General features: G+C 42.4%; 1 protein-coding gene across 1 annotated transcript in view; it reads left to right on the top strand.

The window, feature by feature from the left end:
- TUBGCP6 (tubulin gamma complex associated protein 6) overlaps positions 1-20,031 on the top strand; it is a 1,304,734-nt gene extending 1,284,703 nt beyond the window's left edge. Inside the window, exons 24-25 of the mRNA XM_044088793.1 lie at positions 2,973-3,172; positions 19,661-20,031. Of these exons, the coding sequence (XP_043944728.1) occupies positions 2,973-3,172; positions 19,661-19,752 (292 nt within the window). The 3' untranslated portion in view covers positions 19,753-20,031. The remainder of the gene's footprint in view (positions 1-2,972; positions 3,173-19,660) is intronic.
- Positions 20,032-21,107: the final 1,076 nt, after the last annotated feature.

The following is a 21,107-nucleotide window of genomic DNA, read 5'->3' as shown; positions in this document are numbered from 1 at the left end:
GACCTCCTAGGGAGTTTAATATTCACTGTTTGTTGTTCTTCAGAACATCTGGTCATATGAGACAAGGCAGTCAAACTCAAGTATAACAGATAATGTTCTCTTGCTGTGACGTCCCAGGGAGTTAATTTTTCACTGGTTACTACTATTCCCAACAGCTGGTAATGAGAGGAAGCCATCAAATTCACATTTAACAGATACAGTACTCATTGTATATGCTGATCTGTGAAAATCCCTCTGCACTGAATACTTATTACCCCAGTGGTACCCCTTTTATCCAGACAGATTTTTCCATTTCATTGCTTTTGTTGACCTGGTTAGTCCCACTAGGTTGGTAGTCTCTTTACAAAGGAGACCAGAGATGATATTTATACTACGAGGGGAAATTTGGCCAGTGAATCATGGAACTTTCCCTACTGTTTTTGATAGGTGCTGTGGGATCTTTTACATCCACTGAACTACCACCAATTCCAGCAGATGGGGCCTCGGTTTAACATCTCATCTAAAGGGCGGCACACTCGGGGTGCAGCACCCCACTTATACTGCACTGCAGTGTCAGTAATCAATATACCTAGTGTGGGAATAGAACCTACAGCCTTCTGCACCTAAGGTGAGTGTGCTAGATGTTGTACCACTGACAGCTCAGCTGATATACTGAGTGCATAACTGTTATTCCCACCCCTTCTTTTTTGAAGTAGTCCAACTGGAGAGTAGATTTTAATGTTCTAGTCTTTTCAGTAAGGTCTCTATTTTTGTATCTTTCATTCAAAGAGACCCACGTAGTATGAGTTAGATATAACTCGGGCCCTTCTCTTGAATGAGCATTACACAAAAGAAACATGGAAGAGGAAATTAAATAAAAACCTATCAGAAAAAAGCACAGAGCAGCCTCCTAGTATTGGCAGGTTGATTATGGGAGACCGTTGTGTTTTCATTGCAGTTTCTTGTATCACTTGTACAGAATTAAACCTGTTATGCTTGAAAAACTGGACATTTGAGTTTGTTGCTGGCTTTGCAAATGGTGAGTATTCATGAATCTCTATTTCACTGATATATACGATAACAAGACTAATTTTGCTAGCAACAAATTCATCTAATGTGCAGATGTGACTCCTTGGTACATGGCAAACTGCTGCTGTCATCCCTGGTTCATTCTGGGAACTCGGAAGTCTGAGAACTGGGCAGAAGAGAGATTAACTGGTAGTTTCTTCTTTGGGGAGTGGGTGTTGCAGGAGCATGTTCTGGTCATGGACACTGGGAACCATCTTCAGAAAACTTAATGTCTGTCTTGGCAGCCTGACCACCGTGCAGCACACAGTCGTACATAGCTGGGCAGCGCTTGTATGCTGTACATCTTTACAGGTGAGGAAGGACAGGGCACAGTAGAGCATACTTACCTGCCTTGTGTATGAATGCCACAGTCCTCCACCCCTTGCATAAAAAGAGGTTATTGCAAAGTAGATTTCCTGTGAAGAGACAAGATCCTTTATGTAGGTGAAGTAAGGTGCTTTAGTAAGGGCTTTTGGGAAAGAAAACAGGCATATGAGCCTGCCTGCACGTAAAAAGGAGCCTAAGCCATAACTTGATATAAAAATACTCAGCTTGATAGCAGTCTGAGGTTTGGCCACCAAGTATGCACAGCAGTAAGGAAATCCTTCTATGTGGCACACCTTATAAGTAAAGGCATTGCATCTAGATCTAAGGATGTTATAATTCCATTGTACTTGGCCCTCATTAGACCAGTAATGGAGTACAATGCTCCCTTTTGCATGTACCTCACCAGACACCTGTAACAACTGTAGAGACCACAAAGGTTTTTCACCAAACAATTACAGGGTACACAAAACAAGGCTTAACTAGAAAGACTGAAAGCCCTGCCACTGTATTCTGTCTCCTACAGGTTACTAAGGGGTGACCTGTGCCTGGCTTATAGGGCAGTCTCTGACCCGGCCCTGATGGAAATGCTACACATTCGTAAATCAAACTGCACAAGGGTCAGTATCTCCAGGGATATTAATATAGCCTCTGACATGAACAGGTCATTCTGTAGAGATAGATACATCTCCCAGAGACTGCCACTCCTCTGGAACAAGCTTCCAATTCACGTGAAACAGAGCCTCTCCCTGGCCCTATTCAAACGCAGCATAGATCAATGGATGGGTGACAGCAAATTCACTTTTGGGGTGGTGCCTATGGCCCTCCTGGACAGAGGAAGTTGGTATTAGCTATCATAGACCTTTACCTCTGCAGACTTCACTCACCTAACCACTGACAACTGGAACAACTCGGGATGAATATGGCTAGGCTTGTAAGGGCTCTAGGGCTGTTGGCCTAGTAACCTTATATGAACTAATGTGGCACATGTGTTTGCAAATATTTATTGTGCATTGGCTCTGCTATCCATTCCCACCACACCTGATCTTCCACACTGCAGCTGTCCAACACAAAATGACAACACTGTGAAAGATGACCTGTTTATGAGGAGCAGTGATCAAATGGTTGATAGATCTCGTTTTAAGCCACACCACTGTTTCACAGAAACATATGTTTAAAATTTATATTCTTTGTCAAAATTGTGACTGAATTTGACCTCTGAACATTAGTAGGAAAATGTTCATGGGATGTTCTACCTCTGTATAAATCACATGGCAAGTTTATTCATCAGTTAGTATGGACATTTCTGAGTGTCTTAAAAGATATATAATTAAATTAACTTCAAAACATTGCTCTTTGGAGTTCATTATGAGAGTATGGTGAAAGTATTTTAGGTAATTGGTCATTTAAATTTATTCAGCTGAATTACACGTGAGAGTCAAATACATAATTTGTTTTTGCAATTTAAGTTAATACTTCCACAAATAGGCCTTTGCAATCTTTGAATGTATTTCTGTTTATGTGGGTGTGTGTCTTTGCTATACAGTGTGTAATATAATCAAATGTGCTTCCTTAATGTATTTGTTTGATTATTTCTGCAGAGGCTTGTTGACTGAAAAAGCAGCACCAGTGATGAACGTCATTCACAGTATCTTCAGCCTGATTCTAAAGTTTCGTAATCAGCTTATCATGCAGGCGTGGACCTACGATTCTGAAAAGCACATGGCCGTTCATCCGAACTTTAACCTGATGCAGCAGTCCTACAACACCTTTAAATTCTACTCTCAGTTTTTATTTAAAGGTGAGATATTATCACTCATTTTGCTTACCGCAACAACTGTCAAGTGAATATTTCCATGTGTCCGTTAGATTATTTTGTAAGGATTAGTTTGGTAGTATAGGTGTGACCAGCGGTCCACTAATGTCAGGCAGCTGCCATAGTAGTGTTGTTCGAGTGTTTCACCATTGCAGTCATCACGTTTGGGTTATCTGCTTGCAGTAGCCCTCAGTCAGCCTGATTATCAAAGTCTTGGGTCCTGCGTCGGTTGCGGTCTCATCTTCCATGACGTCAGGTAGTCAGGGGTATAAAGTATGCAGCCGGCGCCATTACATTAGTCATTCTTGCCGTGCGGTGCCCGAAGCAGAAGCAGTTCACAAGTGCTGGTCGGCCGACTCCTGAATTTTTTGTTTTAGAGTTTCAGAGCCGAAGTCTTCAACTAAGCTGAGAACCCCATTGGAGAAATTTTTTCTTGCTCTAAACCGATGTCAGTAAAAGTTGTATTTCTTGTGGAAAGCAAATACCTCATAAAGATTTTCATTCGTACTGCATTCCTTGATTAGGATCTGACCACAACGTACCTCGCTGTCAGTTTTGTACCTTATTTAAACAACAAACTATCCGTCATCGGTTTATTTACGCTTCTAAATATTTTGGTACTCGGTTCAATTATCCAGTTATGGCTATGGTAAGCCACCCGACTACCGACATTCCGAGGAAATGCAAAGATAAAGACAGAGACAGACCACATAGGTCCAAAGCTGCCAACGACACTTCTTCTAAGCTAGTCGCCAGTTCGCTGGTACTCAGTGAGGCGCTTTTGCAGCCCTTGATACGCACTATTTCAGATTTGCAAGCCTCTACTGAGACCCATTCGGAGTACAGTATGCCACGAGATGCTTCAGCTGTGGAACCTGCGGATGTCTCTGCCTTGGATGGGTCCGGAGCCGCTGTGCAGGCACCGGCTTCTGAGGGTGTATTTAGGCCTACTGACTTGCATATTAAACTGACGCCATCTTCTTCTTCTTCTAGGCCTAAAACTCGATCCGTGCTTAGAAAACCGACGTCCAGACCGCATGGTCAGGAATCTATGCCTAAAAAAAACAAATGATAAGAATGGCTAAAGACCTTATTACTCGAATCAGGGGAAGCCACCCTTCCCCCTCTAAGAGACCTAGGACTGAGTTTACTTATGATTCTTCTGATCAGGACTCTGAAATTTCTGATTCCTCGGATGACCAGGATTTACCCTTATCTACCTATGAGGATTCTGATGCAGAGGACTCTATTCCGTCTGCTTCCCCCTACAGAGGATTTCTCTTTTGGTGAAACCTTCCATACTCTTAGGGAGCATTTTCACTGGGAAAGCCAGGATTACTCTGACTGTAAAAAAAAGGCTTAGGGATTTCTTACTCCTGCCAAAACACAGGCCTTTAGCTATTCCCCCCTGTACTAGACATTGTTGATGCCTTTACGGAATCTAGCTTGGCCCCTGACTCTTTACCTCCTGCTGCCAGAAAGCCAGGGTTCCTGACTCTCACAAGTTCCTCTTTAAAAATCCTAGTGCGGATCCTGAGACCATTTCACAGGGACCCAAGGGCATTAAGGCTACTTCTGCCAAAAATCCTACCACCTCTGATAGAGATTCCAGGGCACTGGATAGATAGGGTAAAAAGGTATACACTTCTGCAACCTTGGCCATTAGGGCCTTAAACTGCCAGCTTCACATGTTTTAAGTATCAGCAGCATATTATTGGATTGCTTAAACAGAAAATTATGTTGATTCCTGACTGTGCTGAAAATAAAGATTTACAGGATTTAATGCATTCTGCTGAACAAGTTGGAAAACATACTTTGTAATGTGGTTTTGATTCACTAGAGGCATCTTGCAGGGCTGCTGTCACTGGATCTGTACTTAGAAGTCATGCTTGGGTTAAGGAGCAGTCTTTGCCAGATCATGTTAAACTAAATTACTAGATGCTCCCTTACACCAAGACCGCATGTTTGGCAACAAAGCAGAAGTAGTACTTAAAAATATGGAGGAAAAAGCTAAATCTATGCAAACTGTTAAAGATTTCCTGCAAGTACAGCCTCCCAGATTTAGTAGGCATTGGCACTCTAAGAACTGGTCCTTTCCTGCCTCTTCCAGGCCTTCTCAGTCCAAACCCAGAACCAGCAGAACAGCCAGGCTTCAGTCCCAAGTTACTCACGGGACTAAGCAGTGAGGGAGGCTCCCACTTCCAAAGCTGGGAGTGGTAAGACTCCCCCTATGGTAAACTGTCTCAATGACTTAACTTTAAATCTTCCGAGCCCTGCACAACTGACTGCTCCTTTAAGGGGAAAGATTGCCCTGCAGGCAAAAAATTGGGAACTCATTACCCAGGACAAATGGGTTTTAAATATAGTCTCCCAGGGATACAGATTCCACTTTCACTCCTTAACAACCCCAAACGGTTGGCCAGATCTACTCTAAAATCAGTGGGCAGAGGCTCAAAAACAAATTCTCTCTCTCTCTTAAGCATCAGGGCTATTCATCCTGTCCCAGAAGAGGAAAGGGGACAAGGTTTCTACTCAAGACTTTTCCTGGTGCCCAGAAAAGACAACTCCTGGCATTATATCGGGACCTCTCTGTCCTAAACACTTTTTTGGTGATCCCAAAATTCAAGATCCTAACTCTTCACCAGCTGCTTCCTAGGCTAGGCAAGGATGCCTGGTTGGCAACACTGGATTTAAAGGAAGCATACCTGCACATCCCAATCAGGGAATTTTGCAGAAGATACCTATGCTTCAAATCAGGCTACATGCACCATCAGATGTCCTTCATGGATGCATCTGCAGTCATAACAACTGGGTTGTCCTGTCGTCAGGCAGCCCTTCAGTCGGCCGGATTCCAAAGTCCGGGTCCGGCCTCGGCTGATGTCGCACTTCACCCGACGTCATCTCTGTTGGTCTTCGGGTATAAAAGCATCAGCCGACGCCATTTTCTTCAGTCTTTCTTGCCGCGTGGCACCCGAAGCAGAAGCTGTTCGCAAGTGCCGGTCGGTCGGATCCAGAGATTACTTCTACCGAATACTACTTCGAAGACTTCTAAAGCTAAGTACCGCGTTGGGGACTCTTTCTTGCCTCAGCCGATGTCAGAAAAGTTAATAATTGTTTAACCTGTGGGAAACAAATACCTCATAAAGATTTCCACTCTTACTGCCTGCCTTGCTTAGGCCCAGCCCACGACGTAGCAGCCTGTTCGTCCTGTGCTTCTTTCAACCGACAACGCTTAGACGCCGGTCGGAGTTTGCAGAACAGTTTTTCGGTTCTGATTTTGCGTACATTATGCCGTCGGATCCTCCGACTACGCATTCTGCCAAAAAAACGCAAAGAAAAAGACCGACACTGACGGTCCGCGGTTTCGGCCGAAACCATGGTTAAGCAAACCGCGAGTGTCTCGGTTTCGGCCGAAACCGAGAAACCTGATCAAAATATAGCTGAATCTATCTCTACTACTGAGGTCCCTGCTAACACTCTTGAATCGGCCTCAGAAATTTTACCCACTACGGTGCTTACCACTGACTTATCAGACACCATTCCCTTGGATGTCTCTACCCCAGCACGTGGTGCTGCTAGGCCTCCAGCAGCCATGTCCATTAAGGCCTTCGCCAGGGCTAAAGCAGCCAAGACTACTAAAACAGTGCCTGTTAAACCCCCCTCAACCAGGCCCTGCTCCAGTTCTCAAATGCTTACTTTGGCAGAAGATTTAATTTCATTAATTAGAGGATCTCAATCTCACCCAGACAGGGCCTCTCAGCCCCCAGAGAAGAGGCCTAGGGCAGAGCCCCATGAGCCAGTGTCCTCTGATTATTCTGCTGATGAATCAGACATTACTGACCAGCCAGAGGCTCCTTTCTCCAATTTTGAAGATTCTGATGCTGAAGAATCCATTCTAGCTGCTTCCCCACCAGAAGAATTCTCCTTTGGGGAAACCTTGCATGCCATGCGAGAACAGTTCCAATGGCAGCAACAGGATTTTTCAGACTCCAGGAAAAGACTCAGGACCTTTTTGCACCTTCCACAGCACAGGCCCTTAGCTATACCTCCTGTTCTCTCTGTGGTGGATGATGCTTTCAATGATGTCTGCTCCGCTCCAGATTCTTTACCTCCAGCCCCTGCCAAACCAGACAGATTTTACAGAGTGCCAGATACTCATCACCACCTTTACAAGGCCCCTCTTGCAGACCCCGAAACTATTTCCCAGGGTCCCAAGGCAGTAGCCGCGACCATAGCTAAAAACCCTGTTCCTTCTGAAAGGGAAGCAAGGTCATTAGACAGATGGGGTAAAAAGGTTTACACTTCAGCCACTCTCTCAGCTAGAGCTTTAAACTGTCAGTTTCACATGATACAATACCAAGAGTTTATGCTTGATCAGTTAACTAAAAAGCTAACCACTGATGAATCTCTTGATAAGAAATATGTATTAGAAATGGTAAATAACATACAGCAAGTTAGTAACCACTCTTTAAAATGTGGCTATGATGCACTGGAGGCTTCATTTAGATCAGCCATGACTGGCACTGTAATTAGAAGGCATGCATGGCTAAAGGAGCAAGCTTTACCGGATCATGTTAAATCTAAATTGCTAGATGCCCCTATGGATAAAACAAGTTTGTTTGGTACACCTGCCCAGCAGGTTATGAAGAAAATGGAAGAAAAGGCAAAATCAGTCCAGACAGTTAAAGATTTCTTGCAGGTTCAACCCCCAAGGTTTAGCAGGAACTGGCCTGCCAAAAATTGGTCCTTTCCTGACTCCACAAGACCTCAAAGGGGCAGGAATAGACGTTCCAGAGGCAGAAACCAATCCAGAGGAGGTGCCTACAGAGGACGACAGTGGCAAGGTAACAACAGAGGCACAGACTCAACACCTGCCACTACATCAACACAGCCACAGTGACTTAATCCTAAACCCGCCTACCAGGGAACAGATAGAAGCTCCTCTAGGCAGAAAGCTAACCTTATTTTCAAAAAACTGGCACCACATAACAAAGGACAAGTGGATTTTACGAACCATAGATCAAGGTTACCGGTTCCACTTCCACACTTTACCAGACAAAAGAGGAATGCCAAATCTACCTCCAAATCAAAAGACAGAGGCTCTACAACAGATAATGGAGTTAGCAAACATGAGAGCTGTGGAGAAAGTGCCAACAGCAGAGCAAGGAAAGGGGTTCTACTCCAGACTATTCCTAGTTCCAAGAAAGGAAAAAAGTTGGAGACCAATTCTAGACCTGTCCACCCTGAATACTTACATCATTGTCCCAAAATTCAAAATGCTGACCTTACAGCAACTTCTTCCCATGCTGGGCAAGGAGTGTTGGCTGGTAACTCTAGATCTCAAGGAGGCATACCTGCACTTCCCCATTCGACCAATCTGCAGAAGATACCTCAGATTTCTTGCAGGATCAGAGCACTATCAATTCTCAGCATTGCCCTTTGGCTTATCTACTGCGCCCAGAGTATTCACAAAATGCCTGGCATCAGTAATCGCCCATTGCAGACTACAGGGAATTCAAATTTATCCATACCTGGACGACTGCCTGATACAAGGAGACAACAAAAGCAAGCTGACAACAGATTTACAAAGGGTCATTTACTTGCTTCAAGCACTGGGATACACAGTCAATTTACAAAAGTCAAGACTGATACCATCCCAGACAAGGACTTTCCTGGGAGCGAAATTGGACACAGTAAGACAAATGGCATTCCTAACTACAGAAAAACAAAAAGAACTCCCTCTTTACTTCTTGGCACTAACAAAACTGAACAAGTTAACAGCAAGAAAGGTACTGCAGGCCTTGGGTTTCATGGCATCATGCATAATCTTGGTTCCATTTGCCAGACTACATATGAGAAAACTACAGTGGTACCTAAAGAATTTATGGTCCCAACACAGACACAGCCTAGAAACGGAAATCCCACTAATACCATGCTTAAAACAGGAGTTCCTATGGTGGGCTCAGGCATGCCAGTCAAACCCAGGCCTGCCCTTTCGCAAGGGTCAAGCAAGCCAGACCATCACAACAGATGCTTCAGACCTAGGATGGGGGGCGCATATGCTGGACAAATGCGTGCAAGGATTGTGGACACAGGACCAACTTCACCTGCACATCAACCTAAAAGAAATGCTGGCAGTAAAACTGGCAATCCAAAAGTTCAGACCATTTCTCAAGGAGGATCACTTGATGATAAGGACAGACAACACCACAGTCATGTGGTACATCAACAAACAGGGAGGCACTCATTCTTACCCCTATGCAGAATGACTTTGGAGCTGTGGACCCTGGCACTCAGCTACAACATCCAGTTACAGGCAATATTTGTGCCAGGAAAGAAAACTCTCTAGCAGATATGTTAAGCAGGACCACATCGGATGCCCACGAATGGCAGCTGCACCCGGATATCTTCAAGACCATCTCAAGAAATGGGGAATGCCTCAGATAGATCTATTCGCATCACCTCTCAATCACCAGCTCAAAAATTCTGCACAAGGACATTCCACCCACTAGCATGGAAAGTGGACTCGCTCTCCTTCAGCTGGAAAGGCCTAACAGCATATGCATTCCCACCTCTTCCCTTGATACACAAAGTACTACTAAAAATCAGGGAGGAACGTCCAAGGATAATCCTGATAGCTCCAAACTGGCCAAGACAGCATTGGTACCCACTGCTGAGGAGCATGTCTCGGAACAATATGTGGCCAATACCCTTGATGCCTTTGATGCTAACTCAGAACAACTTCAGCACCATGCATCCAAACCTAAAAACGCTGCAACTGACTGCATGGAACATCACATAGCAGCTGCTAATACAGAACTTTCACAAAGAGTTAAAGACATTATTCTTCAAGCACGCAGGCCTTCAACTAGAAGGAATTATGCTGGGAAATGGAAAAGGTTTGTCATTTGGAGTTCTGAAAGAGGAAAAGATGTATCAAACATAGATATGCCTAACATTCTGGAGTATCTGGCCGAACTACTTCATTCAGGCCTGTCCTACTCCTCCATCAAGATTCATGCATCAGCTATTTCAGCAGAATACAGCTTTGATCCACCTGTTTTTTCACACCCTTTGCTCAGGCAATTCCTCAGAGGAATCAAGAATGTAAAACCTCCAAGGAAACCACCATTGCCAACTTGGGACTTGAACTTTGTGCTAGAAAAATTGACACTATCACCTTTTGAACCAGCAGCAACAGCAGACCTACAACACCTGTCATGGAAAACTGCTTTCCTACTGGCAATTACTTCAGCAAGGAGGGTTTCAGAACTACAGGCCTTAATGGCAGTGCAACCCTTTCTAATCTTCCACCAAGATAGAGTGTCCATGAGGACTAATCCTACATTTATGCCTAAGGTGGTATCCAGAGTGTCTTTAAACCAGGCAATCCACCTACCTACCTTCTTTCCCAACCCACAAAACAGAGGGGAAAGAATACTGCATACCTTGGATGTACATAGACAGCTACGCTACTACTTGGACAGAACAAAGAATAGCAGAAAGACTGACCAACTTTTCGTAGCCTATGCAACAGGAAGGGAAGGAAAAGCTATTTCCAAACAGACAATCTCCAAATGGATAGGAAATTGCATACGATTCTGTTACTCCTTCCATGGAAAACCAATTCCACAGAACATAAGACCTCATTCTACAAGGGCAACAGCCACTACCACAGCCTTCTTACGAGGAGTGGCTACCAAAGACATTATTGAGGCGGCTACTTGGACCTCCGTGCATACATTTGCCAAGCATTATAATTTACCTCTATATTCCAGATCCCGAGCAGGGTTTGCCACTGCTGTTCTGCAAGGGATCCTAAATACACCATAATCTACTTTTATCCTCCTCCCTAGTTGGCTATGGTATTCTACCCAGTTGTTATGACTGCAGATGCATCCATGAAGGACATAGTACAGTTTTGTACCTACCATAAATGTAGATGTCCGAATTGGATAGCATCTGCAGTCAGGATTACGCTCCCTCCTTCCCCTCTGTGGTACTCCTAGGGTGTTTACCCTTCTAATAGCTAGCTAGTGGCGGGATTTCTTTCATGGTGTATTTGTTTGTATTTATGTACATACATGCTTATTTTTGTGTTTACCTCTATCTTTTGGAAACATTGGCATCTATCCAAAATTTTTAGCCTTCTTTAGGGCTTCTGGCATCTGGGGCAAGAAACACTGAAGAAAATGGCGTCGGCTGATGCTTTTATACCTGAAGACCAACAGAGATGACGTCGGGTGAAGTGCGACATCAGCCGAGGCCGGACCCGGACTTTGGAATCCGGCCGACTGAAGGGCTGCCTGACGACAGGACAACCCAGTTGTTATGACTGCAGATGCTATCCAATTCGGACATCTACATTTATGGTAGGTACAAAACTGTACTTTCTCTGCACTGCCCTTTGGCTTATCTACTGCGCCCAGGGTATTCACAAAGTGTCTAGCTCCAGTCATTGCATTTTGCAGGCAAAGAAATATCCAAATATATCCATATCTAGACGATTGTCTAATTCAGGCAGAAAGCCAGGACATACTATTGAATCATCTGGCATTTGTACAAAAATTGCTAACTTCTCTGGAGTACACCATAAACGAAAAGAAATCACATCTTGTACCCTGCCAGCAAATTGTATTCCTGGGAGCAAGCTTAAACACAACTTCCCAGATGGCTTTCTTCACACCAGAGAAACAAGTTCATTTGGCAATCTACTTCATACTACTGGCCGCAAAGTCCCAGCTATCTGCAAGGAAAATACTGCAAGCCCTGGGGTTCATGGCCTCCAGCATTCTTCTGATTCTATATGCAAGACTGCATATGAGGAAACTATAGTGGTATCTAAAAAGCCTATGGTGTCAACATTCTCAGGATCTAGAAGCAATGATTCCTATTATACCTTGTCTGCAGATAAAGTTCCTTTGGTGGGCAGAGGCCTGCCACCAGAACAAGGGGCTGCCATTCATTCTACCCCCTGCTGCTCAAACCCTAACAACAGATGCATCAGACTATGCATGGGGGGGCTCACTTGGCAGGGAAGTGCATTCAGGGCAAATGGAACCCAAGTCAAATGCAGCTGCATATCAATCAAAAATAAATGTTAGCTGTACAGAATGCTCTGACAGCCTTCAAGGACCACATTCTTCCAGGGCAACTATTGGAAAAGACGGACAACACCACTGTTATGTTGTACATAAACAAGCAGGAGGGGAACCCTCTCTGCAGACTAACCATGGCTCTGTGGAACACAGCCTTGAGCTACCAAGTGCATCTACAGGCTCAATTCCTGCCAGGAAAACTAAATACACTGGCAGACAAACTAAGCAGAAACCTCATGGAACCACACAACTGGAAACTGGAACCAAAGATATTCAGCATGTTGAGAAACAAATGGGGGAGCCCAGATATAGACCTGTTCACCTCCCACCAGAACTACCAATTGGAAAAATTCTGCACAAGGACTCCCCACAAACAAGCTTGGAAAGTGGATGCTCTGTCCATCACCTGGAAGGACCTATCAGTTTATGCCTTTTACCCTCTGCCTCTCCTCTCCAAGGTACTACTAAAGATCAAACAGGAAAAACCAAGGACAATACTGATTGCACCAGACTGGCCACGCCAACACTGGTACCCCCTTATGAGCAGTGTGTCACTGCTGGCACCATGAAATTTTCCTCAGACATCTGCCCTGCCCTGCTGTCCTAGCAGGAGGGCCAGATTCTGCACCCACAGCTTCAAACCCTGAACCTGGCAGCCTGGCTAATTACCTAATCTCTCCATTACCTTCCCCCATCCCTTAGTAAGCAAGTGTTGGATGTCATTCTGGAGGCAAGGAGGCCTAGTACTAGAAAATCTTATGCTGAAAATGGAAAAGATTCTGTGCCTGGAACCAAACTCAAGGGATGGCCACAGCAGCACCCAATTTACCATAGATTCTTCAATAATTAACTGAGATGCTTCACAAGGGCCTTTCCTTTTCCTGCATCAAAATTCATGCTTCAGCCATTTCAGCTCATTACAACACAGAACCACCCCTCTTCTCTCACCCACTGCTGAAGCAGTTCCTCAGAGAGGCCAAAAACTTAAGACCACCCAGGAGAGCCCCTACTCCAGGCTGGGACCTTAACTTTGTTATTGGAAAAACTCACTGTACCTCCTTCTGAGCCATCTGCAAATGCAGAGTTGAAATTCCTTTCTTGGAAAACAGCCTTCCTTTTAGCCATCACTTCAGCAAGAAGGGTGTCTGAATTACAGGCCCTCATGGCAGTGGAGCCTTTCATCATTTTTCATGCAGACAAGGTGTCTCAGGACCAATCCCTCCTTCATGCCCAAGGTGGTATCCAGTGTGGCCCTTAATCAGTCCATTCATTTGCCAACCTTCTTTTCTAATCCACAGAACAAAGGGGAACAGATACTGCACTCCTTAGATGTTCACAGACAACTTAGATTTTATTTGGACAGGACTAAACCTCACAGGAAATCTGAACAACTGCTGGTTGCATTTGCTGTAAGGGCAGAGGGGAAGGCCATTTCAAAGCAAACCATTTCTAAATGGATAGGCCATTGCATTTATACATTTAACCAGGGCTGCATCTACATCTACAGCCTTTCTCAGAGGTGTCCCTACCAGGGACATCTTAGAAGCTGCTACCTGGAGTTCTGTACATACCTTCACCAAGCATTACCATTTGCAAATTTTCTCTAAATCCATAGCTGGCTCTGCCACTGCAGTCTTGCAGGGCCTTATAGCTGGTCCTAATGCTATCTAATTTCCTCCTCCCATACTTAGCTTTGGGAATCTACCCAAATGTGATGACTGCAACAGTGAAACACTAAGAACATAGTACAGTTGTGTACACTTAGCATAAATGTAGATGTTCAGGTGTATTCACTGTTGCAGTTCTAGTTACCCTCCCTCCAGCTCTCTGGCTTCTACTGACTATACCTGTATTCTTGCTTACTATGTTGAAAGCTTTTTTGGTGTATTTGCTTTTTTGTTGGAGGTATAACCTTGTATATATAATTGCTTCCCATTATGGGGGCACCTGACATCTGGGGCAAGAAAAACTGATGTAATGGCATTGGCTGCATGCTTTATACCCCTGACTACCTGACGTCATGGAAGATGAGACTGCAACCAATGCAGGACCCAAGACTTTGATAATCAGGCCGACTGAGGCCTACTGCAGGCAGATAACCCAAATGTGATGACTGCAACAGTGAATGCACTCGAACATCTACATTTATGGTAAGTGTGCACAACTGTACTTTTTTTTTCTCCTCCTCAGCATCAGATTCTATAAAATCTAGCTAATGTTCAGCTTTCTTTCCATCTCCATGAGTTGACTTAAAAGGCATGAATGATTGCATATCATATATAGTATTTGCTCATTTATTGTTAATTCAGTCCATGAATGAGAGAAGAGGATGAATGTACTGTCCCAGCACTCTGCTCATTCATTTTTTTAATTTATTTTATTTTACATTTGTTGACCGGGATAGTCCGACTGGATATATGTCCATTTTCAGCAGAGGCCTGGGGAGAAAAGCTCCAAGGTAATAATACACATTGAACATCTAGTAAGTGCTAGTTTCAAGCAGATTACAGTCATAAGCAATACTCATGTGTCCTTACACCTGTCTTGAAGTAAAGGATGCTGTTAAGTGATGCTTGCATGGCCGCTGTTAAGGTATATTTAAAGTTTGTGATTTGCAGTTATAACTAGGAACAGAAGAAAGACAAACTGCAGTGAAAGTCCCTTGGTTTTATTTTAGTCCAGACATATAGATTTTTTTTTATTTGCTTATTCCTTAGATTGTGTCCTGTAAAGTAGTTTTACTTCGCATTATTGTAGCAATCTCTTCAGATGCATAATCTTTTCCAAGAAATGCAAGTTATTGTCTAGACTGGGCAGAATTTGTACATTCAGAGAACAAGCTTATTTATTTATGGAACTTGTTCCTGGATCGGTAATGATTTCAGACCATGTCCTCCAATATTTCACATTTTGTGCACAGGCGATACAGTTTGCAGAGAAGCACTTCCGTCTTACTTACTGCCAAACAAAAAATCTGCAGTTGGGTAAAGTATGCCACATGGTAAATGTTAGCAACAGAAGGGGAAAACTAAACTTTGTGTAAACATAATTCAGTAAAAGGTTTGAGAAAGCTGTCAGGTACAAAATAGCCTGGGATGAGATGAGAACATTATAGAGTTAAGGGCTCGTGGTCTGCAGTGAAATGAGGAAGTTAAGCTATGAGGGAAATTCGGAAATTCTGGAATGTAAAATTATCAGTGCATTGCACAAGTGTTAAGATACTGAGTTTTGTAAGTACTTGTACAACATTAAAACCTGTACCAGCCTGATTAAGGCAACAAAAGACAGATCAGTGCATGACGTTAAGCATCATACTGTGGACAAAATAGATGAGAGAGATTGGTCAGCGAATTTTAGCATCATACTGACAGCAGAATAATCAGAGAGAGAGAGATTGATGCACAAATGTAAGCATCATACTGTGGGCGGAATAGTCAGAGAGCCTGTTGAAATATTGGAGGTGCCAAGGGATTGTTATGAGTCTATATATGGAAGAAGGTAACCTGCAGCAGTGACTGGGGATAGCACAGTCCATAGAAAAGATATATTTGCCTAAATTAATGGAGTGCCTGGTTAGGAAGTTGCTGCAGCCCATACAACAAGTAGAAGCTGAAGAGATTTGAAGTCACAACTGTAGATAAGTGACCAGGGACATGCAGCATATTTGTAGAGGTGTAGAAGTTATGGAGCCCAGTTATATGTAGTATTTTGGTTAGTTTAAGGAATCGAGTGGCTGAAGGTCACTAATCACTGGACACTTGGATGGCTCTGATTTCACTGGCACTGGAGGGTAAGGAAGGATTCTCTTCTTCCTCCCCCCTGCAGAGGATGTCTGGTTGGGGGACGGAGGAGATCATGCATAGGTAACAATACAGATTCTGGACATGAGAATGCCTTTGATAGGGCTAATTGAGAGGATTTTATGTAAAGTTTTATGCAAACGTGCTCAGACTGAGCTTCTCAAGACTGATTAATAAACTCTTAATAAGAATTCACAGTGGGGTACTAGTAGTGATGGCCAGGCTGTCAAAGAATTTCATGGTGCACAGGGGTACAAAATAAAGCTGTTCTTTATTTATTGCCTTTAATAATGCATATGAGAGACTCTGACATTCAAGGACATGTGTGGGAAACTTGACACCTAAAAATGTCCCTTTTTGGACAGTTGTATGCCTTCATCCCCCCTCCAAAAAAAAACTGATATTCCCAGATTATTCACAATTTTTGGTGCAATTAGTTAGGGTATAATGCTAAAAAACATATTTTTTTATATGTTAGTTTTTGTCCCGGGGTGGACCATATAGGCAATTTTCCCTATCCTTGTTACCACAAAGTAAACTTAAAATATTTGAGGGTATAGTTGTCTCAAACTGTGGAAGATTCAAACTCCCTAACCAATGAGAAGATATTTTACACGTTAAATAGAATGGATGAATTCTCAAGTGTCATGGGAAAACTATCACCTTGCCACAAAATTGGGTGGGGGGGGTTGGGAGTTCCATATATTGCTCTGTATTGGATGGCATCTCTCTCTTCCTGTTTATCAGATTACAGAAAGAAAATACCATGATACCATGCTGTTTGGAAGGAAATGATCTACCAGAAGTTAGGTACACAAAGACTGGTTAGAGCTTAGCCTCACTGATGGCTGGGGTGGAGTGGGGACCTCAAACAAGTTATATAAAGGCTTTTTAACCATGAAATAATGTCTTGGCAGGAAGAACTGCTTCCTGTACAAGTCATTAGGTTGCATAAGCAGGTAAGATGTCTGGTCTGGAAATGGAGACTTTCCCAAGACATATTAAATATTGGTGACAAGTCATGGATGTGAATTTTACACTGCCTAGTAGGAAGCTTGAGATGAGTTTCATTTACCAAAAAGCTTGCGATATAGTTGCTCAGTCCTGTTATGGAAGGTCAGAAGATTACAGTTGTGCAACATGCGAAAGGGATTTGAATTAGAGGTGCTCAGGTTGGTTAAGGATGCAGGGAATGAGCAAATGATGGGAAAGGGGGGTTATTTTTCATGTGAAAGTGCTACATGTATTCAGAAAGTCAACAGTAGTTTAAATGAAGAATTGGATGGGAAAGGTTGTTGAATGAAGAAATTTCCACTGACAGATGGGTTTATATTGTCAGAATGCTTAAGGTCTTGAATAAGGTGAAAAGGTTCAGGATATTTGTATGGAAGTGCTTATGTAAGTAATATTATATACCAGCCAGGACAGGGACAATGTTTCCAGAAGCAAAAACTAATTACTGGAGATGTGATTTGGGACACATAGTGGACTGGTTGCATGTGTTGTGCCTTGGTCTGGATTTGTAAGGGTTTAAGGTTGGATTTGATTAAAAAAATAACAGCACCTAGAGACATACTTTGAATAGTGATACTGTTAAGGGTTTTGTCATAATGTACCATGTGAGGTTAGGGTTAGAAGGGGCAGATTTAGGGTTAGGCAGAGAGGGGGCATAGCTGGCATAACAACCTACATCGGAGAGCCATGATGATGATGGCTGGGGTCTTGTGCAGGCTATATATAAGGACCAATGACTCAAGTACGAACAGTGTTCGGTCTCACAGAGGGGTTCCCAGTGAGAGTGGGTGTACGTCAGGGTTCAGCTCTGAGCCCATTGCTTTTCATACCAGTGATGGACTTCATTAGCAAAAACTTCTGTATGCAGAGGATGTGGCATTACAACCATCTTGTCTGTACTCAGTTTCATCCCATATTTCTTTCAGTTTTGCACTGCATTCCCATATCATTTGCTGATGTTCCTTAGAGTCTGAACATTGAGAAAGAAGGGAAAACAGTGGAGCAGGCTGACAGCTTCATGTGTCTGGGAGGGGTGTTTGAAAAGAAGGGAAGTCTGAATGCGGATATCAGAGTTAGGGCTGCTGGTTACAGCCCCTCTGATCTAAGTGTTGGTGGTATGTGACAGACGAATGCAAATGAAGATGATCTGTGCACTTATGTGTGTGTATAACTATATATACATATATGTCTGCCCTGCATTTATTCTAAATGCAAGTTAGCCGACATTTGTTTAATTGACATTTGGTCGATATATGCAGATGTTCAACAGGTGTGTCGGATCGACAATTCCTGGGTAGGGGAATATTCCCTTTCCCTGGGATTGTGCGACCTCATAGCATATATAATTAGCATTTCTTTTTTTTTAATTGCATGTGCTGAGGTTCTTTCTTGGCGCGTGCGTGGTACCATTTTGTCATTCTTTTTGTTCAGCTTTTGCAGGTCAAAGTATGTGCTACTCTGCTAAAGTGTGCAGACTGTGTGTGTGTGTGTGTATATATATATATATATATATATATATATATATATATATATATATATATATATATATATTGCGGTTGTACTCATCCCCAAACCCCAGTCATCTTTGTGAAGCTGTTCCGCCAGACTTCTGCTCTGTTCAGTGCTTGGATAGCTAATTTCAAATGAAAATTTAAGTTTAGCACTTGTATGGTGATATGAAACTGACATTTTTAATGTATCTAAAGTAATCTGCTTATAGAAAAAGCATGTTTTGGGAGAGGGATTTTTTAAAGTCATTTTATCTAATTTGATTTGGAATTCATTTCTGTGGCCAGAGTTAGATTATTACTCGTACTTTGAATCTGGCAAATATAATTTTGGTTTTAAATGTACTGCCTGCATTTGGTGTCTGTACTCTTACCACATTAAATGTCTTTGCTAAAATATTTTCCTTCAAATTCCCTGATGGGAGAAAATGAAGAGGATGTCCACCTGCCCATTAATGTCATCAGCTGTGTGATCTCTACAGTCCTCTGCGGCTGCAGGTGGCACATGATGTAGAACTCTGCTGTTTGATTGCTCCTTACTTGGATGGTTGTTCTACATGACGTACCTGCTGCTACATACTCTTAAAGCTCTGGTGGTGTTGGAAAAATCTTGTATACAATTCCCTTTCAGGGTAATGTTGAGGTTTTGAAAGTTAATTCCTTCCCGCCAATGGAGCTCAGGACGTTTGCACTGCAACTTCCAAGGGGCGGAGCCTAAGCCTTTTGACAGAATCAGATTGTCCTCACATTTCAAACAAATGTTCATATTTCAGGAACCATGGTGGCTATGAAAGAAGAAAGAAGTATTGCAAATGAAAGTACAGAAACATACAAATGATATTTACTGTTTTTGAATTCTAAGTCCTCTGGATTTCTAGAACTTTGTGCTGTCATTTTTCACCAGCAGACCATTTTGTTTAGTTACATCTTGTACCCTTGTTATTCAGATTCTGTCAGACTAACTGTACCATGTAGGTTATTTAACAAATCAGTAATCAGCTGTTTGTTTTTTAAATACTCGGCTGTTTTAACACTATTTTTATTGAATTACAGTGGTAACCAACCTTGTAAACAGAGGATACCAGCCTCACCTGGAGGATTTTCTGCTGAGAATTAATTTCAATAATTACTACAAAGACAGTTGAGTTTAAGCTGTCTTAAAAGGGAATGAGTTGCCTTCTGGTAAAGACATTCTACCTGCAACTAAATAACAACCATCTTCAAGAACTATGTTGTAGATATGTGAATTAAAAACAAAGTTTTAATGGAACATTATATTTTTGTTGTCATAGCAAGGAAATGTCATTAGTGAGTTGCTCACATACGACATTATGTACAGAAATCTGTGTTCACGGAGTACTTATTAAATTAATAATGTTGGGTGCACATTTGCTATTAAAATAAATGTATTGATGGTGCATGTTCGAATTACATCATTTATTGCTGGTAAGAAGACTGTCTTTTATCAGCAGCATTTCTAGGGCAGGTATTAATCCTAGGTGGGCTCAGACAGTAAATGTTTTCCATGTATTTCAGCATAGCCAAAGAAGTGCCCCCTTGCATCAGGAAATAACATTTACTGTACGAGAATGGTAGCCATGTGTTCTCCTCTGCATGTAGTTTGTAAACTGCTCTGAGGCATTTGTAAAATCCAGACATACTAAACCAGCCTTTTCTCTTTTTCTGCTATGCAGGTAAGTTATCAAGAGACTATTTGAGGTAGCCTTTCCTTACGAGTGAAGCTGGCCGTTGGTAGTGTGGTCAGAATAAGCATTGAAAGGGCACCTCTCCAGCCGTGGAATATTTTTTTTCACTATTTTGAAAATATGACTTTTTATAACACTCTACTTAGTTAACAAGAAAACAATTCAAGTTCATCATGTTGGCCTACTTAACATCAGCACGTTGAATATTTAAGTAACATATTCCAGCACTAATGTTTACCTTACTAGGTAAGGACACATGAGCGCCAGCTTTCTGTACATGATATGTTAACAAGAAACATTTAAACTGTAATGTAAAATGCACGTAGAAAATTTGATAAGTCAAGCAATTAGTATTTCATTAATCCTTATTTAATTTACTAAAAATAAGATTATGTTTAGCTATAAATGATAGCCAAGCCAATCAATATTTAATCTAATTAGCATCTCCTTTATACCCCAATCTATCTAAAATTGCTTAGATCACTGCCAGACTTTCAAAAGAAATTAAGTTTCGATTGTGTCGCCATACATCTTTTCAAGTAGACATTTTGTCACATATTTCTCTCAAAAACAACTGCACATAGTAACCAGTTCGTCTGTTGTTTGGGTCATATCCCTAGGTGTTAGAATGGACCTTGATTCGTACCTTTCTGTTAGACATTTCTTTGCAACAAGTAGCATTATGACCAACAATGCTTCTTCTAGTTCAGGACAATACAAATCTTTAAGACAGCCCTCTCCTCCTACCACAAAACACTAACATATGTGAGAGATGCGATTATACAGCCAAACTG

This window comes from Protopterus annectens, chromosome 11.part0 (genome assembly GCF_019279795.1).
Source record: "Protopterus annectens isolate FY-2018-M chromosome 11.part0, PAN1.0, whole genome shotgun sequence".
NCBI classification, from domain to species: domain Eukaryota; kingdom Metazoa; phylum Chordata; order Ceratodontiformes; family Protopteridae; genus Protopterus; species Protopterus annectens.
The sequence above is the reverse complement of the archived record's forward strand: the minus strand, read 5'-3'. Positions and strand labels throughout refer to the sequence as shown.